This window comes from Fusarium mangiferae, assembly GCF_900044065.1.
Source record: "Fusarium mangiferae strain MRC7560 genome assembly, contig: FMAN_scaffold010, whole genome shotgun sequence".
NCBI classification, from domain to species: domain Eukaryota; kingdom Fungi; phylum Ascomycota; class Sordariomycetes; order Hypocreales; family Nectriaceae; genus Fusarium; species Fusarium mangiferae.
In genome coordinates this window covers 935,429-960,556 of record NW_024573930.1, presented here as the reverse complement: position 1 = coordinate 960,556, position 25,128 = coordinate 935,429, and the positions used below count along the sequence as shown (strand labels likewise).

Here is a 25,128-nt window from a genome sequence, read left to right as displayed (position 1 = left end):
AACAAGATGCGCTTTGTGCGGGAGCAGGCGAATTCCCATACATCGCCCTCTGGCTGCGTCTAGTCTTTGCCCTTTTTCTTTTGGTCTGCCTCATCTTGTCTTGTCTCTGCCTCTACGCCACGCGACCCCTGCCCACGAGCAGACCAATCCTGAGATGTAATGGTCGAATTTCACGATCGGGGGCAGTGGCTGCATTCCAATAGTGTCTCATCATTGTCCTCGGCTGGGGGGGCATTGCTTCTGTTCACAATCTATGGCCGAAACCACGGTCAGTGGACTTGCAACCGTCACATATCAGAAGAATATATATGTACATAGTCATTCAGCCAGCCAATAACTACAACTTGTCATTATGTATATGCAAAACACAGTCGTATCAGAATTGGATACAATAAAAAGGAAACACCAAGAGAAAAAGAAAAACTCTAAACGTCGAGCACTAATACAGTTCAGTACTGTACAGTACTGCATTGGGCCTGACTCAGGAATGTGCAGAAGCTTCAGCCCAGCCCAGCAGCTAATAGGCACTCTTGCACCATTAACGTGCCCAAAACTCAATTAAAGACTAATGACCTTGAGTGAAATTTCTTCCTATTGGTTCTCTCTCCCCCAGATTGTCGAGGTCTAGCGAGGTACAGAGGTAGTCTTTGATCATGGTCAACGACACCAAGACGTTACAGGCAAAAGAACTTAAGAGCTATAGCGGCGCATGGCAAAAGCGGGTCGAACAAGGCTAAGCAGAGCTCTACTAGACTAGGCTAGTGACCTTTTCAAATCTAACGGTCTTCCGCGGCCGGGATGTCACTCTATCCCATCCGTTTCCTAGGTACTGTACCTTAACCTTCTCGACATTAGACTTTTGTAAACAGTTACAGATAAGATTATATCTCACTGTACCTGCACTTGATCATGGATGTCTAGCATATGTACATACCTACATACATACATACATACATACATACATACATACATACATACATACATACATACATACATACATACATACATACATACATACATACGCAAGCCACGACGTGCAAACGGCAGCAAGACTGAGGCGTTTAAAGCTGACATATCCTTGAGTCTGCGTTTGCACTCCAGCAACAAGATGAGCAGCCCTCCTCAAGGCGGGAGACGATACTAATTTAACGAGCCAAGACACTTGTCAAAGAAAACACTATAGTTAGTAATTTGCTCGAAACAAAGGGAACGCATCTTGATAGATTAACCTGCGGGTCAAGGGTTTTGGTAACTGCAGGGATAGCTCTAGATCAGATCAACACAGAAAACAATTTATTTTCCGCGTTTGACGCTGGGATCCCTCTTGATTAAGCTCAATCAGTCTTTTTTTCTTTCATTCTTTTTTTGTCCCTCAATAAAATAGGTCAAAAACTCCATTCGACATGTGTTTCAAGGGGGTGACACACAAGTCCCTGGAAACTCGAGACGAAGTTACAGTAAAACGGTACCTTATGTTTCTCTGGTATCCGTAGGTACAGCATCACATATTATTAATTTCCTTGGTCATATTTTGAAAGGATGCGCTGCTGCATGTTCTTGTTATGCTAGACATGCATTATAATTTCTTTTTATTGTCCCCTACTGCTCATCGGGCGTCGTTCTCTGGGGGATAGGGCTTGCTAGCAAGTACTCCATACCTACTGTAGCGTGCGTCCTCATTTATCTCGTGCATAATAATAAACGGATTATTACTTGATTAGTCTGATATAGGTCAACAGTCAGTCAGAGTTGACAGCTTGCTTCTGTCTTTGAGGCCATATGTAGAGTGCTCCTTCAACAGTTGCATTCACTTGGTATGGTCTTCTTGGAATGGACAAGAGATGTCCCGAGCTTCATGATGGTCTCAGAGTTGACACTCTTTGCAAGCATCACGAACCACGTGTAACCCGCCTCGCAATTGCATTAATTGCTTTTCAAGCTCTTGAGTTCTCTCTTTCTCTCTTGAATCCTCTCCCTAGAATTCTAGTCCTCGCCCTGTCATTCCAGGAGCCCTCGTGCCGCCTCAAAGGGGAATGTTTCTGAAACAAGGCTTGCAGTACCGAGAATGGCTTGTGTCACCGGCTTACGACTGCGGCCGATATTAGCTGCTGCTGCACGCACACATATTCACGACCGTGTCTAGTTGCAGAGAGCATTAGCCATCAGTTCATATATCATCGTGATGAGAAATGGAAGTGACATGCTTTAGTGCCCAGCGACACTCGATGCGTCTAAACCGCGGATGCGCAGCCGACATTAGTTTGGATTGGATGCTTTGAGACAAGTATGCAAGTCTAAGACAAATCTCACCAAAAAGCAATCATAACCATTCATTCATTCATTCATTCATCTCATCCCCTCCAACTCCAGGGTCTTGTGCTCTCCCTTCAGTTGCCACTCAACTTCAACTTCAACTTCAACTTCAGCCAAGCCTTCAACAATTTTTGGCCAAGAGGCGCGGGAACGGCTTCTACTTGTCCCTCAGCTCTTCTCTTGATGTCTCGGTGATTGCTGCAGCCGTTGGCTCATGTCTTGAAGAGTGTTGCCATTTCTCTTTACCAGAATTTTCTTGCAATCGAATGACGTGCTATATACATTCCTCGAGCTTTAGCACTGAATATACTTTCATTAATCCCATCGCGAATGTTTCCCAGGCATCATCGTGGCAAACCCCTTTCTGCTGCATCCATAGCGTGCTTCTTCTGTATAGCCATCACCAGAAAGCATGCAAAAGTAAAAAAAGCAAATCTCACGACATACCTTGGGTCTCTACTGTGCCGTTCGTATCCTAGAAGCTGTCTAGTAAACGTACAATATCCAAGACCTGTCATACTATGGCTGACATACCATGCTCACTCTGATTGAATCAACTGCCACAAAAGACCCTGAAGTACTCCGTACACAAGAGATGATTGTTTCCTCTGACGACCATTGCAGTGTACCAGTAGCTCGATCATGCCAAGTCATTGGGAGTTGTGAGGAATTATGTGACAGAAACATTGGGTGGCGTATCTCACATATTCTCAAGGCCTGGTGTTGGTCTCGCAGCCACATCTTGTAGAGTGTAGGTATCTAGGTGATTTGATCGGACGCAGGCCATGCCTTGAAGACTTTAGAGAGTTGGTAGAGCTGATGAGAAAGGTGTGAGGAATATCTACTCAAGAGGCTTCTGCTGTGCCACTCAAGATTTAATAGAAAAGAAGAAACCACACTCTGTTAACAGTTTCTGTAGACAAAGCTAGTAACAACATGCTTCCCAATATCTCCCTGGAAGGAAAATCGCCCAATATTCGCTCCCTATCATATCTTTGCGCTCACCTCATTATCATGAAACTCCAAAGCAAAATTTCCTTCTCATCATAATTCATTATCCCCGATTGTCCCATGCCCAATACTGCCCATTTCTCCTTGGACGGCCAACGCCTTATATCCTCCACAAAGGCTGAGGATACTCCCCTCCTTCCAGTATATAATTCTCAAGCCTCTCACTCTTCTCTCCCATGATCCTAACAATTGTGTCCACAGCAGGCACATCATTACGAAAGAAGATCTGATACCAGCCCACATTGTCACTAAACCGGCCATTGATTCGAACCGTCTCCAACACCTCGAGTTTCTCCCTCATAAGCTTAAAGATGAAATCCCAGTCGATGTCAGTTGAACTGAAAGGATCACACCATCCATATATACTCTGCAGGTTAACTTCCTTGAGTGTTGAGCGGTGTTCGATAATCAGACGGACAAAGTGCACAAAGTTGATGTGTAAACAGCTTAGGTCGATCTTCTCAAGGTGAGGAAGCCTCTTCTTAATGTACAAGTCAACATCGCCGGCTTCAAACTCGACAGGAGTGCTGTGGACTTTTAGGTCTCGGATGTTGGGCATCAGAGAGATGAAGTAATCGAGGCGGTCTGGCTTGAAGGAGATGACGTCGTATTTCAGGTGCAAGTGTAGCTGAGTCACCGACCCAAAGACTGTTGATACTCTCGGGTCCAGTGTGGATGGCAATTTCAGGTACGGATGCATTATCGGCTCGATTGTGAGGCTCTTGAGTGGTACATTGCGTCTGAGTAGAGCATCCAGGATAGCTTGCTGTGACTCAAGGATCTCGTCACCAGCCAAGTCCATAGATTCCTCCGAGCTGAAGACATCGTCAATGGCCCTGTAGTCTTTCCATGGACACTGCGTCCAAGTCAAGCACACGGAATCGAGATTGGGTAGCCTCATGATAGCTGGAACTACCAAGTCAAGAGGCAGCTCGATTGGGTCGAGGAAGATATCTTGAGTCTCGAGATAAGGGCCCCAGGCTCTATGGAGCTCATTCGCGTTAATGATTCGCGATGTAGCGTATTCGACCTCTTCCTCAACCAAGCGAGCCATGTTGAACTTGACGGAGTGAATGCGCCTTGCGCAGCCTGGTATAAGCGAAAGATGATGAATTCTCTCCCCATCCTTCCTCCACGGGACGCCATTGAAATCCGGCAGCGCAAGGAGTGGTTTAGTACATTCTGCAATCTTTTGACATGAAAGTCTGAAGTTTTTGAAATCTTGTCCTGGTAGAACGACGCCGATGTTATTAATGAGCTCGTATGGGAGATGTGTAAGGCGGGGCTGCGATTGTGATGACGATGACGATGCTACTGGCTCGTGATGCTCCATGATTTGTTCTTGTTCCTTCAAGTAAGCTTTGGTGTTGTTTTGTGTAGTATTATCGAGTATCAATAGTTTGCTCTATCGCTCTCCTCACAAGTAGTCAAATGACAACTACCTGTGTTTGCGTATGTTCATGTCAAGATATGAACAGAGAGTTTCAGCTTCAATCTTGTCCTGTCTTGACTGGAACCTCGGACCTGAGCTACTGCCACGCCCCACGGTAAACCTATCACATCCTTTTCCGCATCAAACATCAACTTCTGTCTATCTTCTTCATCCCAGTTCTCATCCGCCGATTCACGGCGATACACCTCATCGCCCCTCCAACGCCTCAAGTGTGAGTATTCCTCCAGGAAACTGTTGAGCTTACGTTAGTTGTGTGCTGATGCCTGTCATTTTCAAAGGACACGCAGGTCATGTGACTGACTATTCTCGTCCTCATTCTCCCGTCATCACGTCAAACAACATGCTCAAGTAAGTTGCCTCATCCTTGACCCGTAGCCCTCAGCACGAGGACTTACATACACAACCAGGGCTTACAAAAACCTCTCACCCAAGACGCGTCTCGGCGTCGGTGTCGCAATCATCGCTTGGGGCGCTGGAGGACTCATGTTGACTGATCCACTTGAGAAGTCTCTTGGCTTGACTCCAACTGAAGAGGACAAGGCTGAGCTGGACAAGTACACACCAAAGATCACCACTGTTGATAAGAACGAGAAAGACAGTAACTGAACTGAGAGGCTTGCAATACATTTATAAACCATATCTGCACGTCTCCCAAGGGCGATGTTTCGCGAGCGAGAGCGAACAAGCCGCGGCCAGCGTCTAGAATTATCTCCTCACATGTTACTTCACAAATGGGCACAAGTACAAATATAGGCAAACATCATTAACCTGCTCCAAGCCATCAAGTCATGATGGTCTACCGGTTGACCGTCAACCAGTTAGACCTCCCTTTCTATCTTGATCAAAGTCTAATATGCAGTTACAACTCCTCTTCCCGTCTATTCTCGACAAATGCATTGCACAACAGTGCCAACCATGGATGTGTGAGGCCAATCCGGTCTACCTTGAGATGACCATCACATTGGTGAAACCCAGTGACCCAGGAAACAAAGAAAATGAAGAAAACAAAGCAGAATGCAGCGCAACGCCTCCAGATGCAGCCCCCGCCCCTATAGTACTTTTTTTTGGTTCTGTAAGAAATTCATACTGCCGTCCCTTAGTCAAGCTCCGTTTTGACAGACGCAGTACCAGCGTCTTCCACCACTTGTGGAAGTGGTTTGAATAGTTTTGCCATCTCTAATGTGAGATCCACTGCTCCATACTGATCATCAATCTCTCCAACAGATCCTAATTCTTCTCCTCTGCTCGCGCCATCTGACATCACCCACGACTTCACCGATTTCAATAATTGGATAATTTGGACAAAGCGAGCATCCGGCGACAACCGTAAGTCCGCCGCTTGGGTGTGCTTGAGCAGGTAATTGGAAAGCCAATAGAAATGGATGCCATCTCGCGAGAAACCGTGCCGCCGAGGATTGCTAGATCCCGGCAATGCTGGCGGAAACTGATTGGCCATATCCGCATCCCAGTTATTCTTGAACTTGCTCAGAGCGATAACAAGTGCCTGCAGACTTTGTGGGTCAACGTTAGCAGCCGCTCCCTCCACCGGAGTACCCCGTCCACTATTGTGGCCAGCTGGGGTCATCCAATCATTGGGAGGAGGCGTTCCAAATTTGGACAGCTGAGCCGCATTGCCGTCGATCTGGGCCCGCCGAATCAGAGCTAATATGCCATGGATAAGAACAAACTTTCCATAAAGGTTGGTGCTTCCAGGCTGGATCTGATACGAGGGGTGCAGAAGAGCTTTGAGAGCCCAGTCCATCTCAGGTTGCTTTGGTCGCTGAGTGCCATAGGGATTCTTATCGCGAGCGGCGACATCACCATTGAGGCCAAGCGCAGAAGCACAGTCCCCAGCATTGTCCGCATCCCAAGCAGTGTCGTCGCAAGGCAAAGGTAGATGAAATTCCATAACATCGAACAAGGGTTGAGAGTTAAAGTAAAGTCCCATGGCGACGTCCATTAAAAAGACGCCAAACATTAGACGATTCCGACGCTCTTGATCAACCCAAATATCCCAGTTCCATTGCTGCAAATCAAAAGTGTTCCGGTCAAAATCGATTTGGTGAAGGGCTGACAAAAGAGCAGGGTCCCGCGACGACTGGAAAAGATTCAATCGCCTGGCGTTGGCTGCAAGAAAGGGGTAGATGTGTCGAGCTCGCTCTCTTTGTTGGGGGTTTCCATTCCAAAGTAATAATATACATGTTAGCAAGACAGCCTGAAGCTCTTCAATGTCAGCCCGAGATGCGCGACTCGGTTGCCCTGCCAAAGGTTCAGCATTAGACATCATCTTGCAGTCGCGTTGAAGCGCGACTACAAGAAAATCCATCATTTCGCGAACATTGGACGGGGTGACATTGTCTGAGTAACAGGCCCCGATGCAACACATGCCTGCAAGTAAGCCAGTATACGCCTCCATGACCTTGAACGTCGCGACATGAATGAAAGGCATGTGGATGTGGAAGTGAGTGTACTTGTCCAAGAAGTCCTTGACGTTGTCAGGCGAGAAGTAGAGATTCATCCCCGCGCTAGAGGGATCGATGGCTTGGTTAGGAGGATAGAAAAAATTAAGGATCTGATCAGAAAGAAGATTGTATGAGGTTTGGTGAGATGGCATTCCCATATTCGACAAAAGGGTGTCGCTGGCGCTGGCGCCTGTCGTTCCGGGCCCGGCATTAGGTTCGGGTTTGATTCCGCTCTGAGTCTGTCCAAGATTAGGATTGAAAGATGTGTTGACGTAGGTTTGATGCGCACCAGCCTGGAACATCTGAGACCAATCAAGGCCAGATGGAGGGTTTGTGTTTGAGCCGCCGTACATGGGCAGTCCGTTCTGAGCGGGAGGCATGCTGTAGCCAGTCATCTGCTGCTGGTTCATGTTGGGGTCAGCGCCATAGGGCTGCGAGGCACCCATGACCTGACCGTTCATGTTCCGTCTGTCAGCGTTGTTACCGTTGTCGAGACGACCAAGCGAGCTGGATCGAGAGAGTTGGCTCTGATCCTGGGCCATGTTGTTCATGCCATCCGAGACTGGGACCATGCCAAATGGGTGGACCATGTTGTCTGCGGGCAGATTGCTCAAGCCATTGAGGTGGTTGAGGTCACCCTCATGGGCGAGGCCGGCGGCTTTCTGAGCCTGCTGTTGGTTCTTCTTAACATGAGCCTGAGGATGCGACAAGTGACTAGCTCCGGTGGGATTGCCACGGCGGATAGAGCACTTTTGGAAATGACGCTTCAGGATATCACTTCGAGAGAAGGTGTCGCGGCAAAGAACACACATGTAAGGGCGATCACCGGTATCTGTGGAAACGAATGTCAGTAAAATCTGTCAGCGTCAACAAGCTGTTACACTCACGTCGCAGAAGGTGGCGCTTAAGATGCTTGGCATGGAGGTAAGTCTTTGTGCAGTGAGGGCAAGGGAATTTGCCATCTGCGTCCTTGACAGGAATCACGGTGTTCTTGGCGCCAGTACCAGCGGCTGGGGCAGCAGGTCGCCCAGGAGCACTGGGCAGGATACCGCGTCGTCCCTGAGAGCCAACAACGTGAGTGGGAGGTTCGCCCTCTGGCATGACCGCAGTGGGCTGCATAAGAGAACCAGGGCCGTAAGGCGACGAGACACCAGGTTGGGACATGATGCCTCCAGGAGGCATAGGGCGCAACACAGGAGGGCCGCGACCACCAGCGGGAGCAGGCGCGATAGGCTGTGGGTGAGACGCGGCAGTGGTCGCCTGGGGCATCATGGCAGATGTGCCATAGGCCTGAGGAGGAGGGTATTGGTTCTGGGCCATTGAGTAGATACCAGCACGGTTCGCGGGCTGCGATGTCTGCTGCTGGTAGGTAGGCATGTTGGAGGCCGACCCAGGCGTGTTCGGGGTGCCTGGGGTTCGCGGCGTATGAGGGTGACTTCCGTACATGTTCTGCATGGCCGAGGTTGGAGGCTGCAGCGGTGGCAGAGTCTGAGGTAGAGGAGAGCCGGTTTGAAGTTGGTTGGGAGAAATCGCGGTAGGTGAAGGATAAGTCTGACCAGAAGAAGTCGTGTTTATACCATTGGAGGGGTAGTGAGGACCGTCCATGCTACTCTTGGTAGACGCGAAGCTGGTGACAATCGTCGTGGTGTTGAGAATACCGCGACGCAAAAAAAACGGCTGCCCGGGGTACAATGGACCTTGGTGGATGACAAGTCCAAGTCGAGGATTTGCGGAGAAAGGAAGGAAGAGGGAGGGGTCTAGGAGGTTTGCAAAACTTGAGGAAGCAAAGCAATATCAAATGCAATGCCTTGTAGAGCTCCGCAGAAGATGTTCCCGAATGGTGGAGGATGAGGCTCGTGGCAGGTCCCTCTTTGAAGGTAGTGGTTTGGAGAGGGTGCACAGAGTGGAGAACTGGGTCCCGAACCTTTTTAAGTATTATTTTTTTTTTCTTCTCGCGGTCTCCTCTCTAGACGGTCGAGCTGTCAGGGCAGTTTTTGAAAAGGTGGGTAACGTTGAGTGGGTTCAGAGTGGGTGGGTGTGAAAAGAAGAGGCGAGTGAAGGAGGGAAAAAAGAAGTGGGTTGGTGCGGGTGTGGATTAAAAAGCGATGCAGAAGCAGCACTAGAGTAAATTTTTCGGTCTTGCTTAGTACGCAATCACGAGGAGCGGTCGAAGGCGAAGGAAAGCAACAGCAGCAGCTGAAGTGAAGGGAGGGAAAAGTTGCCAGTCGCGGAACCGTTAGTAAAAATTCCTTGCCGGCACGCTCAGTATGTATTGCAAGATAAAGCCGATACTCGCGTGGTCGCAAATTCCCAACCCAGTTGCAAGTAAAGAACCAGCGAGAGGATGTGGGAAGTGGATAATGTTGTCAAGGGAAGTGGGCCCACAACGAAGCAAAGGAACCACAATCAGAATAGCTGGCGGCTGGGGTCTGGAGGAAAGGGCGAAAATAGGCCACAGAGGGTCGCGGGTCGCGGTCGTGTTTGATGGGGCCAGACGCCAGACGCGCAAATCGACTTTCAGATATCACGACAATTGAAGTAATTGTTTTGGCGGTGTATTTGAAGATGCACGAAATCTAAAGAGTCCAGAGAAGAGTCGATGATGGTATGTGAGTTGTGTGAGGGAAAAATTTTCGGGAGAACGAGAGAACGAGGAAAGATGGGAAAACAAGGGAACGACGACCTACGGGAGGCAGGAAGATACCTAACTGAAAACCCCGAGGTACCTCCTACCTACTTGCTCTCGCTGGTGAACACTGAAATCAGGGCAGTGAGAGCGCGGCTGCGGTAGCGTGCCTGCCAGTTACAGGCGGAAAAAGATAGAGCAGGAGCAGTAACCGGAGTAAAGACGGAAGTACCTGTTACCGAGGCCGGCGCCAAGCAAGGAAGACGCTTCAATACTGGCCGCCAACTGTTTGCAGTGTCAAATTTGTTCCTCTTCTAGCTTGGATGGTTCGAATTTTTTTCGTTTTACTCTTCACACGCCCCTCATCCTTCTTCAATCTGAATCAAATCGGGTCTACGGCGATATTTCTGGCCTGTCCAACTTGGATGTTAGCGCAGGTGCCATGCCATTGCCGCTCTAAGCCGCCAGATTCGGGGCTTGCTCGACACCTTAGCTAAAGTAATTCATTTCGCTGGCAGTTTGCGGTGAATTCTACGGACGGATACCTACTCGTCACTTACCGACTCACTGCCATGTCAGGTCCAGGCCATGTACCCTCGTCGTATCCACAGGTTCTTGGAATAGACTATAGGAGCTAACAGTGTCAGTTCAAATCATCATGGTATTGGAAACGCAAAACTCCAATTGAGTCCAAGAGGGTATCATCATTCGGCTTGCCAGCCGTCAAAAAGGGAAAGAAAATGATGAAGAAAAACTTTATGTGCCGTCTCTACTAGACACACTTCCAGAGTGCGATCTACTGTGCAGTATTGTACGAATAAAAGCGCCAAACTGATTCGGGACTTTTGAACGAAGTGCGCCAGGCGAGGCGTCTACGACATGCAGACCCTCCTGTAAGAGAAACACAAAGCTATCTAGAGTCCTCTCAGCGCCGAGGTAACTGAAGCATTGCGCGGCACCGTTGGCGCAAGTCTACCGGCCTCACCGTCCGACATCGCTGTAATCAATCAGCTACTAAGAGGCTGTCTTTAAAAGTTTGCCTCATATGATAAAAGGTCTGGCAGCAACCACTGAGTTGCCATGTTATCATCATCAACGACACTAAACTAATATCTCTCTTACACCAAGTTTCTTGCCTTTACGTCGTTTTGTATGGCCAGGGTTCTGACGGCACTTGCAAAGATCCTTCTCATCTTGCGATCCTGAACATAGACAGGGAAACACTGCTATCAAAAATCACATCCAGGATGATGCACGACGCGTCGAACAACTTCATAAACAGGCCTGTGTTCACATATTCGCACGGCTGATACTGTACACACGATAGGTTGAAAAGGCAAGTTGCTCGCAGGGGTGGGGGCGTCTGCAGGGAATGCTGGAGGTTGGGTGATTTCGTAACAGGTACGCATTGTTTTGCTACCTGGCAGGCATAACGCGCTCGTGCGTCCCTTGTACACGATACCTGACACTAGCCTTTCGATTCCCGGTGTCGTAGCCGGCCTCGCTGCACACCCAAGGTCACGATGCTTCACACCAAATTCAAGTGCTCTCACCGCATTACCTCATACACGACTCGGACACCGAGTTCGCACCGGGATTCCTCGACCAGATCATGCAGCGTTTCTCATTTGAACGATTTTCCCTGCGTTTTTTGCCTGATCTTGTGAACAAGTGTAGAGGCTAGTCCGAACGCTACAGAGCTAGTTTTGACGAATAGCTTTTCTCGACTACCTAATATTGCTCTAACCAATGTCAAGATGAAATCGCCCTTAGAAAGCTGAGACAAGTCAGACTGCTGTTTATTGAATACGTCCAAATCTCAGTGCCAGGTTTTCCTTTGTCTCACAAATACCCGGACGACGAATTGCTTTTTTCATTTAATGACATATCGGTCGATAACCAATGGTTGGTTTGCCGTGGTCATGTTATGAACATGATAAAACCAAGTGACAAAGAAAACGACCATCACAGGCATGCCTGTCGCGTGCAGCTTGATAACGCTGGCCATGTCAGGTCTTGGCAACAAGCATGAACAACTCTGTTCAGTTAATAATACTGCTTTCCGGCATACCGCCTCACACTACGAAACACACTTGACAACAATTTCCTAGGCCAGCTAACTGGTTAGAGGCCAGCCATATGCCTAAATGGGTCAACATTCGGCTCGTGACTCGAAGAAGCCGTTTTTCCAAGATGATATGCAGGATCCACGAGTCAAGCGAAAACGAGCCCCAGTCTGTTGATTCAAGGGTCTTGAATCAAGGCTGACACGGCGTTGCTCAGAATGCGAACTTGGTGCTCGATCCGCGCAGTTCATGAGTGAACGAGCAATGTCCATACCGCGGCGAACACTTGACTCATGCATTACTCGATCAAGGTTTTGAGTATGACAGAATCAACTTATGATGGCCTGGCGGCTATTGCAGTCCTGATGAAGCGTGCCAAGAGAATAGAAAAAGTAAGGTGGGGACACAGGAAAGGAAGGCAAGCAAAATTCGCCGAGAGTACAAGGTACTCCTGGGACGTTGGAGACAATGGTCCGTGGAAAAAGGAAACGCTATCGGAAAGTCGCCTGGGTTTAATCAAAGCCGGACATCGGCCCAGAGGAACTTCTTGATCACGCACTCAGCTGTCCCTGAAATGCAGGCACGCCTGTAATCACATTGAGCAGCACCCAATGCTAACACAGCAACGTCTCGAGGCGTTTGTCCCAGGGTCCCTCATCTTGTTGTCGACGCCAACCGTTCAATGGCTCCCGCAAGCATAGCGGGTGTTCCCACCAAAGCAGATCTCAGTGGAGCAGGGTCCCTTGGAAACCCCTCATCTTCCCGCCATTGCATCTGCTGAAGGACGAGGGTGGGAAGTCGAAGGCTTCGATTCTGGCTCCAGAAGGTTATGGTGGAGTCCTTCCCGTGAGGAGTTGGACTCCATAGTTGGAGAAAACATCGTCTTTTGAGCCGCTGACGCTCGCCTATCAAGAACCCTCGCATATTGTACCTATTAGCTTAACAGCAACACGTTCGTCACGAGGACTTTGCAGTAAAAGCATTTCTGGCTCACCTCTCGGAGTCGGGCACTCGGCCGCCAAAGCTGGCTGCCTAGAAATCCGAGTCCTTTCCGTGATCGGACGACGACCATCCAATTCGAAACAAAGAAGGGACCTTGGAGAAGACCATAGGAAGCGGGAACACCGAGAGACAAGCAGGCATCATTCCCGGGAAACAACAAGAGAGAACGACTGTGCTGCTACGCTAGCTCGTTGAGGTTTGGAAGAATCTTGAGCCCATGTCCCTGATGTCGAGACCTACCCTACCCTTGCCTCGGTGGCGTCGCGCTTTAGGCAATGAATAGGTGCGGATGCCAGGCATGTGTCAAGGCCGGGGCAACGTGGAAAACACAACTGCCAAATCGTTGGCAAAAGGGCCACACACCTTTCCTGTTATCAATCTCGTTGATACATAAAATCATTGTCGTGTTGAAGTGCAAGAATCATTGGCAATTATTGCGCCATTCTCGTCTGATATCGACATCAAACTCATGCAGTTCAGTTACCGCTCCAGAATCCAAGCAATACTAGGCACGGCCTTGTCTCACAAAACGCTTATCCCTCCCTGTCATGACTGGTGATGACGTCTATTTTATTTTCTCACTTTTTTTTTTCCGAAACTTCACCGACTCGAAAGATCACACATGCCCCCGTTCTGGGCTCTGGTGTCCGAGAACAGTATCGTGTACTCCACTCTGCTCAACTCCTGGTCTAACGTTATTAATGGAGTCTCAACACTTTATTTTGTGTTCGGGAATGAGCTGTGCTCTAACATCAGACTATTGATAGCAGTCCAGCCTCCTCTTGAGAAAAGTGTTAAGAGTGTACTAGGCAATGCTACATCGCAGGCTTTGTAGCTGACGGCTGACAAATGGTATCTACTATACCATTTCATCAACGGTTTGGGCATTTCTTCCGTGGTTATTAATCAGGTTCAAACGGGTGTCGTCGGCAACAATGTTAAGATGTCATCACGGGCCTAAGCAAAGCTCGCTAACGGGGGCTTAATCTGGTAGGGAATGGATAAGTTAATGCTCGCCTTTCTCAGCTTAAGTCCGGAAGAGACACACCTTGATGGAAAATCCCTGTTCAGATATCGGAACTGCTTCATTGGGATACCCGATAGATTCTTAGTCGCTGACATGCACGGCCAGGATTCCCAATGCTTCGGACATTTGAAGAAGGAATGGAGACAATCTCTGATGAATGAGCTTCACTTTCGAAACAATCGCGCAGCTTAGTGAATACAGGGGTAGCAACTTGAGAGAAATGGCTGTTTGGGATCGCCGATATGATCTCCCTGAGTGTGATTGAAACCACCCGAGCACATTTCACGTACACTCACACTCAGACGTACACACATACACACTCAAAGCTTCGGTGCACCACACCAATCCAGTGCCATGTTCGGCAATCGTTGGAGAAGCGGGACTGGTGGAGGCATAAACTGCCGCTGATGGTGCCGTACAGAGGATGTTGAGCCTCAACGCACCAAGCTTCTTCTACTGGGTCCCTTCCCGCTTCTTGAGGAGCTTGGAGCCCCGTAAGAAGCCACAGCGATCTGGATGCAAAATACAAGGCAATGCACGTCGTGATGGCTTCATCTCGACACCACAAGTTGAGGGCAAGTCGCAAACCTTGTTGTGCATGTAAACTCATTCGACTCCCTGCAGTCGACTCAACGCCTTCCTCTTCCAACAAGGACAACCCATCACGGTTAATCAGGATTGGTCAGGGTTTACACTATTCCTACAATGCTGGACGTGCGGGCAAAATGCGGTACTGTAGATACACGCCTGTACGAGTCAGATTCATTTAGTTTCGGAACTTCGAAATTCTTGACATCGTGATGAGCGCAAAAGAAATCATCACAATGTATATCCCTCACATCAAGGTCTGCCCTAGACCAGTCTAGTGATCAGCCATCAAAACACATAATGTTTTGGGAGTGCGGAATTCACAAAAGTGCTCTCAACCCTTTTTCTCGTGACGAGCAGACCAATTGAAGGGGTTGGAGCAGCACACTGAGCGAGTGTCAAGGTGATTCCCAACCACACAACCACGCATAACAGTCATTTACGTCACAAACTTTCACATTCTGCATCCAACAACGCTTCTCGTCACCACCACCACCACCACCACAGCCATCACCGCCGGCGTTGTTTACTAGGTGGTGATAGTGCGGAACCTTACCGACCAGGCGTGGCTGGCTAGTTTATCCATGGTGTCCCGTTCACCACGAGGCCCCCCACCAACACTTGGCTACTCCTAGCAAGCGTGTGTTTTAGTTCAAGACGCCATCATCAACCATTCGCTATTTGACGGAATTATCGAGTACTGTGCGTTTACTGTACTGACTACTGAGGGAGGCAAGGGAGTGAGTGTTGATTGGGAAAACTTACCTCGTATGGTGATGGTCTCGTAACTGTTACTGTTTTGAATCCGAAAGGAACTGCAACCTTACAATGATGATGCCTGGTGTTGGTTCATCTTTGTGGTCCGACTCAATGCTCAACCAGGTGTGATACGGACTGCTTGGGCTTTTGATATGTTCCTAACTACTGAACCAGCAACCGCATGGCAGTTCAGTTATTCCTGGCTTACTATCAATTATCCGCTTGTCTGAAGGGGAGTTGTTGCGCTATGTTGAAACGCCTCTCACACTCATGTGACTTAAGCACGGTACCTGTGGAATATCGTGCACTTGCTCAGTGCGCTGAGAAGCTTCATTGTACCCAGTGCAGGGATCATCTCACTCTCATGTTCTGATCTGGCGACGAAGATATGACGACACGCAGAGTGCGGGATCTTGTGAATTGCATGTTGCATGTCACGGGACGGAGGATGCCGCGGCATTGCAGCATTTATCCGACTCGCACGAAAAGGGCAAAGTTCCTGGTGAAGATGAACAACAGCAGCTGTCTCGCGATAATTACGGCAGATCCTCCCTTGTCAATCACCATTTGCACTCCACAGGCGAGCGGCTAACAAGTTGCAGCCTTGGTTGGCATGGTTGGTTGGTTGCATTCACCACCCCCGAAGGTTGTCTGCCCTTCTGACTTGCATGGCCTTCTAGCTTGTCCAGCATGACCCTGAATCCCTGAATCAGGCATTATGAATTACGAAGGATGGTCAAGGATGCAGCGCGAACCCCCACGCCGCCGAGACATTGACTGCAACCCCCTCCTGTCTGCGTACGGTATGTACAGCACAGTACTGCTATTCGGAGCCGCTCTGACAACGCAAATCTGTTGGTTCTTTGTGATTCTGACGAACGCGTGAATAAAAATCCCGTAAAATGAGATGATGGACGGATGCGTGCGTGTCCTCGAGAGACACGAAAGACATGCACACGTGTAAAGTACCGAAACAAGACGCTTGCAGGCTATCGTACAGTAGCCAAGCGCAAGTGCCAGAGGTTATGCCGGGTGCAGATCTACCCTGAAGGTAACATCGCGAACGCAAAGAGCTGGTGCTGACTTGTCCGTGGCAGATTGACTTTGTGAAGTCTGTGGTATAGGGTGGTTCCACTGCACTTGTTGAGTTCCTCCTCTTGACCTCGAGGTTTACCGTTCATTTCCCAATGGTGCGGTAATTACGTGTCCGCGAAGGTTTGAAGGATGTCATATGTGTTTCCTATCACTTTGTTTTCTGTTATACTTCCTTGAAACCTGAAACTCTTGGTGATGCAGTAGTATCAAAACAACCATGGATGAAGCATGTTCTACCGGCGGTGATCTCCAAACGTGGAGCCCAAGATGATGTTAGCAACTTCATGCCTTGCCCGTTCCTGGTGATGGATCTCTCCCCGCATCCTTGATGTGGCTCTTGGTGGTCGTCCTAGGTCCTAGTCAGGAACTGGCAACAATTGCTTTGTTCTAGAAGATGGCTATGAGATGGGGCATCTGGAGTATTCCCCCGCATCACCCACCCCAAAACACCATGTACATTGTACCAAACTTTGGCATCCGTGCTTGCTGCAAGCGCCTGTCCCAGAGAACCCACTGTTGAGATCCATCTCTTGGTAAGGCTCGGTGAGGCATGAGGTGAAACTCGGTGAGGCGATGTGTGGTCCACGGAAGCACGTGACCATAATTGACGTCGGCGCAACGTAACGCCGACACCCGAGGCTCCGCGAGCTACAGCATCCCAAATTTTGCGAATGCGTGGGATGAGCTGAAAAGCGAATGACATCGTTCAATCCCCACGACAGGCACGACAATGTCAATGGCAGCTCCTAGTACGATACGGCCACTGGCCGGTCGAATTGCCCAGGCCTCATCATCAAAGGTCTCCGCCACCACATCTCGAGTCGCCTACTTCTCCACGACCACACCACAATGCAAGCGAAAGACAAAAGACAATAACCCCAAGCGAGGTGTTAGTAGTCTGTACGGATCAGGACCTCGCGAGCCTCTGTCAATGTCAAACATCCCGCTACCGAAGCCAAGACAGATCAAGCCCAGGATCAAGGTCGACCCTGATCATGGTCTGTGGGGATTCTTCCCAGCACAAGGAAAGGCATTAGCAACACCCAAGGAGACTGAGGAGCATGGACGTGCATGGTCTGTCGAGGAGCTGCGAAAGAAGTCGTGGGAGGATCTACACTCTTTGTGGTGGGTGTGTTGCCGAGAGAGGAACATGCTATCTACATCAAGGCAAGAGCTCATTCGATCCAAGCTGGGATTCGGTGAGCGAGAGATTGATACTCGAGATGAAGAGGTAAGATAATCCGAAGCAATATAACTTGCGGGAAGCTGACACCGAAGAAAGGTCCTGAAGACACAGCGAGCCATCAAGCATGTCTTGACGGAACGATATTACACTTGGCAAGACGCCGTCGGTGTCGCCATGAGCGACCCCGAGATCAACTTCGAGGGCGCTGAAGGCCAAGTCTACACACCATCGGCATATGAAGATGAGGTTGATGTTACTGAATGGACACAACCAGAGGCTGAGTCGGAGGCGGCCAAGCAGATTGATGCTGTCGCCACAGAAGCACAGGAGGCCAAGATTGAGAAGGAGGTGAAGAAACAATAAAAAACCGTTACAAGCGAGACGACGTCATGTACTATTTGAGTGATGGGAGAGGTGGTTTATGATGCCTGGTTAGGGACAGGTTGACCTATTCGTCATGTACATCTATGATATGTAAGATACAGTAGACGAAACAAACATGTATATGGGAGTATATGGGCTCTGTGAGCTGCTGACATGAATACATATGATAAATCAAGATTGGCTGTAGCAAGCGTTGTAGATTACAAACTCAAGCCGTAATGACAATCTTGCGCGTATGAGAGCAGTAGTCATACTAAGCTCTTTGACTTCGTATCCCCACACAGTAATGAGCTTGGATGCCGTATAAGTCAAGCTCTTGTTATCTCGTGAAAGGGGTCACTCCACCAAGATGAGTAGAAACTAGAAACGTAGGTGTAACAATATGGAGGTCAACAATTGGGGCAAAGAAAGGAGACACGACCGAGAGACCCTGTCTTCAATATACTAATAGTAATAAACCATTGATGATACTGGGGGTCGTGGCTGGGGCTCTTATATTGATCGGGCTGCTAAGCTAAATTTGATAATGAAGCGGACCACGATGGAAGGGGGAATTAGGGGGTGACGGGATGTCCAACAGCAGCAAAACTTGTTGCAAGTGTTCATCTTAATGTAATTTGATATCGTAGGCGAGAATATGTGAGATTAGAATGGCATGAATTGGGTAAGACGTTGGTTGTTAGAGGCGTCAACCACATTCACACTCAGACTGTTAGACTGTCCAGCTCCAGCCATAAAAAGGGTCCCCACACTGAAGCTAGGCTGTAGTTGCGGTTGATCCCCTAAGAAAAGTAAGGTAAAAGGTAAATGGGACTGACCCCGCCACTAAGCAAGCAGCCGCCAACCGTACAGCACCGCACCTCCCCTCAAGCTTCTCGACCCTCCCGTCTCGTCCTCGTCCTCGCTTCGCTTCCATTTTATCCTAATCCGCCTCTTTTCTCTTCTTACTCCCTATCTCTCTATCATTCTACCTAACGGTTCATCGAACATCAACACCAGAGAATAGCCATCATGGATGAGATTGCTCCTGAATACGACGTCATCGTGCTGGGCACTGGTACGTTCTTGTTCCCCCTCCTTGCCTGTTTCTGCCACCACAAGGCGGATCCCCGCATCAAAGAGAGCTTTGGCTTGATGCCGCCGACTTATTGTATTCCCAAGCGGATGCTGACTGTTTTCAGGATTGACCGAGTGTATTCTTTCTGGGTAAGACAAACTGCATCCATTTTGACCGCCTCGTCGTGTCGCAAAGGGCGCTACCGACCTGCGCAAGCTGCAAGGCGGTATAGGTATAGCACATGTAAAGGCGGTGATGGCTGATTGTGCTTCAACAGTGTTCTGAGTGTCAAGGGCAAGAAGGTCCTCCACATCGACCGCAATGACCACTATGGCGGGTAAGTCTCTTTCCGAATGCAATTACTTTCCCTTAAGCAAAAAGCTAACTGTTTCCCAGTGAGGCAGCTTCCGTGAACCTCGAGACTGTACGCAATCCTTACCCAAACCTCCCGATCTATATCTTGCCATACCGATATCTAACAACAGACCACAGCTCTTCAAGAAGTACGGCAACTTCCGCGAAGGCGAGGAGCCCTGGAAGCAATATGGCCGTCTCAATGACTGGAACATCGACCTTGTCCCCAAGTTCCTCATGTCCTCTGGCGAATTGACCAACATTCTCGTCTCCACCGATGTTACACGGTACCTCGAGTTCAAGCAAGTCGCTGGCAGCTACGTCCAGCAGGGTGCCTCCAACAAGGCTACCGTCGCCAAGGTGCCCTCTGATGCTGCCGAGGCTCTGCGATCTCCCCTCATGGGTATCTTCGAGAAGCGACGCATGAAGTCCTTCATTGAGTGGGTTGGCACCTTCGACCCCAAGGACCCCGCGACACACAAGGGTGCGTTTTCCCAGGAAATGCGTAAAGCAGATAAATCTTGCGAAATTAGACAATTTGCTGACCAATAACCCTCTGTCTAGGCCTGGATATCAACAAGTGCACCATGAAGGACGTCTATGACAAGTTCGGCCTCGAGGCCACCACAAAGGACTTCATTGGCCACGCCATGGCTCTCTACCTCACCGACGACTACATCACCGCCCCTGGCCAGGCTCCCGAGGCTATCCAGCGAATCCGCCTGTACGGTAACTCTGTTGCTCGATACGGAAAGTCTCCTTACATCTACCCTCTCTACGGTCTTGGCGAGCTCCCCCAGGGTTTCGCCCGTCTGTCTGCCATCTACGGCGGAACTTACATGCTCAACACCAACATCGACGAGATCCAGTACGACGGCGACAAGGCTGTTGGCATCGAGGCGACCATGACTGGTGTTGAGGAGATGAAGTTCAAGACCAAGGCCAAGATGATCCTCGGTGACCCCTCCTACTTCCCCAACAAGGCCAAGGTTGTTGGCCACGTCCTTCGAGCTATTTGCATCCTGAAGCACCCTCTTGCTGGTACCAACGATGCCGACTCTGCCCAGCTCATCATTCCCCAGTCTCAAGTTGGCCGAAAGAACGGTAATTACTCCGATTCTGATGGTCATAAATATTTGCTGACATTGTCCTTTAGACATCTACATTGCTTGCGTTTCTTCTGCTCACAACGTCTGCCCCAAGGGCTACTGGATCGCCATTGTCTCGACTATTGCCGAGACATCAGCTAACCACCACGTTGAGCTCCAGGCTGGTCTCGACCGCCTTGGCAAGATTGAGGAGCAGTTCATGGTAAGTTGCCTGGGTTGAAATACGAAGATACATGCTAACAATCTCTAAGGGTCCCCCTATTCCCATCTACGAGCCTCTTGAGGATGGTACCAAGGACAACATCTTCATCTCCAAGAGCTACGATGCCACCAGCCACTTCGAGACCACCACCGACGACGTCAAGGACATCTACCACCGCGCCACCGGTGAGGAGCTCAAGGTTGAGGGTTTGAGGGAAGGTATCCAGGTTGCTGAGGAGCAGTAAAGAATCTCAGCGACCTTCCTAGCAAATAGGATAAAAGAGTAACAAGGCCACACTACTGTAACAGAGCCGGCAGGGTAGGAGGATTCTTTGCTTTTTCAGAAGATTGGCCGATACCGATGGTGCGTCTTGGGCACAATCTCATTATACCTCTTTCGATAGCATCTCACACGACAAGTCAAATGAATATTGTTGAACTGTATACACAAATATAATATTTTGGGTGGATAATATGAAATTTGATTGAAACTTTTATATGCTTCATAAATCATGATCTGTTAAAGAGAAGGAAAGAAAAGTTTGGCAGCCCCTTTTCTAGTACTTCTCAAGGAGGCGCCGTGATATCTGCTATCTAGCTGAACTCGGACAGAGCTTCTTCATCCCAAGCAATAACGCGACACGCAAGCTATTCTTTTTTCTTGTCAAGCACGTACGTACGCAGCGAAGGAATCGCAATCCATTTTCCTATGCGCCCAAACTCCCAGGCAAACCCACAGCCCGCGAACCCGCGAAAATATGCCGGAAAAGAGAGAAAGACAACCAAATGTGGTGGAAGAAAGGGAAGCCTGGTGTTGGCTCTCTATCTGCGGTTTGTCTTGCCCATACCACGCTTTCCGACGACCTGAAAGTGATGTGTTAGCTACCGTTCTGAGATAAATATGGACGTGAGTAAAACCTACCAAGTGCTTGGTGATGGAAGCGGTCGTGTGTCGATCGCCCTCTCCCTGTCGGGCCATGCGGTTCATGCGCTTCTGGTTGAGCCTGGCGATACGATCGGCCTTGGATCGAGTAGCCTCGTCTGCGACACCATCGTCGCGGCGGCTGGTAGTAGGAGCACGGCTTCGAGGTCGGCTCATGGAGCGCATACGCTCCCGAGGAGTGCTGCTGCGACCACCGTCCACATCCATGGCATCGGGGTCCTCGGTACCCATGCGAGATGTGGAACGGCCACGAGGACGAGACTTTGAGCGAGCGCGCTCGGCAATGTCGGTGGTGTCGACACCGAGCTGGTCGAGGGCATCCTCGAACTCGGAGAGGGGCTTCTTCATCTGCTTGCGGGGGATGATGGCCTGGTTCTTGAGACGCTTCTTCATGCGGGCCTCGTTGCGGATGAGCTGCTGCTTCTCGCGGATCAGCTCGGCCTTGCGCATGACCTCGGCCTCCTCGTCATCCTCAATGTCCTCATCAGACTCGTAGAAGCCCTCAGCCTCGAGCTTCTCCTCCTCTTCCTCAAGAGCCTGGAGCTTGGCCTCAATATCGGGATCGATAAAGTCGTAGACGTTCTTGCCATCGTAGATCTCGGGGATCTTGTCGTACTTCCACTCGGGGTTGGCGAGCATGTAGTCGGCCTTCATGTCGACGTTGAAGACACCAGCGCCACCGTTCTCCTCCTCCTCATCACGAGCGAGTCTTCGGCGCTCGGGGTCGGTCTTGTCGTACTTCTTGCGGTCCTTGACACCCTCGGGGATGAAAGTCTCAAGACTCTGACCACCCATGGGCTGAGCAACGTGGATACGGGACATAACATCAGCCAGACGGCCACCGATGTTTCCGCTGCTGTTGGTACCAGCCTTGAGCTTCTGGTTAACACGCTCAGCGATCAAGCGCTCGCAAGCAGCATTCTTGACCTCCTGAACACCCTCCTGGGTGTTGCAGGACAATTGGAGCATCTCGACCTCACCAGACTTGAGGATGCTTTGGAGCTCAGCCTGAAGCTCGGGCTCAAGGTCTTCGGGTCGAGTAACATCAATCTTGTTGACAACAACGAAGACAAGCTTGTTGGAGAACAGAGGCCTGATGCTCTTGAATAGGGCAATCTGGGCGCTGACTGTATATCCGCACTGCTCTGAAAGATCCATAAAGTACATAATGGCGGATCTCAAATGGGCAATGGCAGTGATACTTTGCATCTCAATGGTGTTCATCTCCTCCAGAGGGTGATCCAAAATACCGGGAGTATCGATGGCCTGGAAGCGGAGATACTTGTAGTCGAAGTGACCGACAAACAGACTCTTTGTGGTGAAAGCATAGGGCTGAACGTCGACATCGGCGCGAGTAACGCTCTTGAGGAAACTAGACTTTCCAACATTGGGGTAACCGCAGATGAGCAGGGTTCGAGTGTTGGGGTCGATCGAGGGCAGACGTCCGAGATGCTGGCGGACCTGATCAAGGTACATAAGAGGGTCCTTGAGTCGCTTAATGAGGGTGGCCATGCGACCGAGAGCGGCCCTCTTGAGCTGCTTGCACTGGAACAGAGACTGGCCGTACTTGAGGAGACGGACATAATCGCGGGAGATGGTCTCAATCAGATGCTTGGCGGTAGACATCTGACCGAGGGCGATTCTGAAATGGTCGGCATCGTAGAGGGTGTTGAGGAGATCCTTGTGGAAAGGGTGGATGTCCTGCAGACGAGGGAAGCTCTCGAGGATGGCGCCGAACTTCTCTGAGAAGGTCTCCTGTGTGAACTTGACCTTTCGAGTGTAGAAAGCTATGGGAGTATATGTTAGTGATCTACTGCAATCCTGGCTGTGGCGAGACAAAAGTCACAAACCTCGAATACGGCTGATCTTGAAACCAGCGCGAATCTGCGTTGGCAGCTTGCGCTGGGTCCGGCTCAGAACAATATCCAGAAACTCCTGCTGAGTAGGCACCGGGGGGATGTCCTTCCAGGTCGTCTTCATCTTGGGCGATCTGGTATTTTTGGAGTTGGATTTGTTTTTGGGGGGGTATCAAAAAGGATAGAGACGGACGGAGAGAGAAAGTGTCGCTCGTCGCTCAAAGAAGAGGTATCAGAGATGGCAAAATTTAGTTGGATCGAATATTTTTTCTTAGTGGGTCGTGGCGGTCAGTCTGATTTCTTATCGATAAGAGAGAAGTCACTTTTTGTGTGATGGACTCGGGCAGTCTCAGTTCTAGAGGAGTTGATATTGGGTCGAAAGAATATTATAGTATTTATACAACGTTTTTGATTCCTTAAGTGAGTGCTTATTGAAGATAATTACATTATATAGAACATAAAAATCATTTGCTGATATATACTCGTTCCCGTTCTCTCTGCTAACCGAACTTTTTTATGGTACTTCTTTATCTGCATCTCCCCCCACCTCAACCCCGCTGCCATACATTGATCCCGAAGGGTCCAAGGCCGGCTCCGGGCTCAACACCACTGAGAGAGAGACCTGCAAGAGGGGATCGCAAACTTTGCTTTAGAAACATTCACTCCCAATCTTGACCTATACCAATTCATATATAAACACATAAGTAACCATGTCTTCTCAACTCGCCCCCTACAAGCAAGAATTCTTGCAGGCCGCCATCGCTGGCGAGATCCTCAAGTTTGGCAGCTTCGAGCTCAAGTCAAAGCGCATCTCACCCTACTTCTTCAACGCCGGCCTATTCCACACTGCCCGTCTCGCCGGCGCCATTGCTACTGCTTTCGCCAAGTCCATCTCTGAGGCTCAGCAAGAGACCGGCCTTGACTTCGACATCATCTTTGGTCCCGCTTACAAGGGCATCCCTCTTGCGTCCTCCATCGCTGTCAAGCTCGGCGAGATCGCCCCTGAGAACCTCGACCGTGTCTCTTACTCTTTTGATCGCAAGGAGGCCAAGGACCACGGTGAGGGCGGTAACATTGTCGGTGCGCCTCTGAAGGGAAAGAAGATCCTCATCGTTGACGATGTCATCACTGCTGGAACTGCCAAGCGTGAGGCCATCGACAAGATCCGAAAGGAGGGCGGTATCGTCGTTGGTATCGTCGTTGCCCTCGACCGCATGGAGAAGCTCCCTGCCACCGACGGTGATGAGTCCAAGCCTGGCCCCAGTGCCATTGGCGAGTTGCGAAAGGAGTATGGCATTCCCATCTTCGCTATCCTGACCCTCGATGATATCATTGCTGGTATGAAGAGCTTTGCTTCAGAGGACGACATCAAGCGAACTGAGGAGTACCGTCTCAAGTACAAGGCCAGCGACTAAGTACTTACCGTATGGAAGAAAAGAAAATGGTGTTGAACGGTTGAGGTTATGATATCAAAGGGTCACAAAATAGACGGAATGGGAAATAAAAAAAGAATTTGAACACGCAAATGCGGTTTTTATAGACCAGCTATCTCATTATTTTTGATGATGCGGCTACTGTGGTGATATCTTGGTGATGTGAAGTGAGATGAAGCAACAGATGCTTCTTGAGAGGAGAC

At 49.6% G+C, this 25,128-nt stretch overlaps 7 protein-coding genes across 7 annotated transcripts; 4 read left to right on the top strand and 3 right to left on the bottom strand.

Moving 5' to 3' along the window:
- Positions 1-3,424: 3,424 nt before the first annotated feature.
- Positions 3,425-4,378, bottom strand: FMAN_02414 (uncharacterized protein; the record flags this gene model as incomplete). The annotated part of the gene is made up of 1 exon (XM_041819972.1): positions 3,425-4,378. One exon carries the CDS (start codon positions 4,376-4,378, stop codon positions 3,425-3,427), a length of 954 nt encoding a protein of 317 aa, XP_041685898.1.
- Positions 4,379-5,117: 739 nt separating this feature from the next.
- Positions 5,118-5,383, top strand: FMAN_02413 (uncharacterized protein; the record flags this gene model as incomplete). Its single annotated transcript, XM_041819971.1, has 2 exons — positions 5,118-5,125; positions 5,185-5,383. The coding sequence occupies 2 exons, from the start codon at positions 5,118-5,120 to the stop codon at positions 5,381-5,383; spliced, it is 207 nt and encodes a 68-aa protein (XP_041685897.1).
- A 490-nt stretch (positions 5,384-5,873) lies between these two features.
- Positions 5,874-8,844, bottom strand: FMAN_02412 (uncharacterized protein; the record flags this gene model as incomplete). The annotated part of the gene is made up of 2 exons (XM_041819970.1): positions 5,874-8,071; positions 8,127-8,844. 2 exons carry the CDS (start codon positions 8,842-8,844, stop codon positions 5,874-5,876), a joined length of 2,916 nt encoding a protein of 971 aa, XP_041685896.1.
- Positions 8,845-17,132: 8,288 nt separating this feature from the next.
- On the top strand, positions 17,133-17,951 carry FMAN_02411 (uncharacterized protein; the record flags this gene model as incomplete). The annotated part of the gene is made up of 2 exons (XM_041819969.1): positions 17,133-17,633; positions 17,694-17,951. 2 exons carry the CDS (start codon positions 17,133-17,135, stop codon positions 17,949-17,951), a joined length of 759 nt encoding a protein of 252 aa, XP_041685895.1.
- Positions 17,952-18,983: 1,032 nt separating this feature from the next.
- On the top strand, positions 18,984-20,938 carry FMAN_02410 (putative RAB GDP-dissociation inhibitor; the record flags this gene model as incomplete). Its single annotated transcript, XM_041819967.1, has 8 exons — positions 18,984-19,029; positions 19,154-19,178; positions 19,307-19,366; positions 19,426-19,453; positions 19,522-19,867; positions 19,948-20,487; positions 20,540-20,694; positions 20,744-20,938. 8 exons carry the CDS (start codon positions 18,984-18,986, stop codon positions 20,936-20,938), a joined length of 1,395 nt encoding a protein of 464 aa, XP_041685894.1.
- A 577-nt stretch (positions 20,939-21,515) lies between these two features.
- On the bottom strand, positions 21,516-23,616 carry FMAN_02409 (putative GTP-binding protein; the record flags this gene model as incomplete). Its single annotated transcript, XM_041819966.1, has 3 exons — positions 21,516-21,557; positions 21,616-23,423; positions 23,487-23,616. 3 exons carry the CDS (start codon positions 23,614-23,616, stop codon positions 21,516-21,518), a joined length of 1,980 nt encoding a protein of 659 aa, XP_041685893.1.
- Positions 23,617-24,202: 586 nt separating this feature from the next.
- Positions 24,203-24,907, top strand: FMAN_02408 (putative orotate phosphoribosyltransferase; the record flags this gene model as incomplete). Its single annotated transcript, XM_041819965.1, has 1 exon — positions 24,203-24,907. One exon carries the CDS (start codon positions 24,203-24,205, stop codon positions 24,905-24,907), a length of 705 nt encoding a protein of 234 aa, XP_041685892.1.
- Between the last annotated feature and the right edge of the window lie 221 nt (positions 24,908-25,128).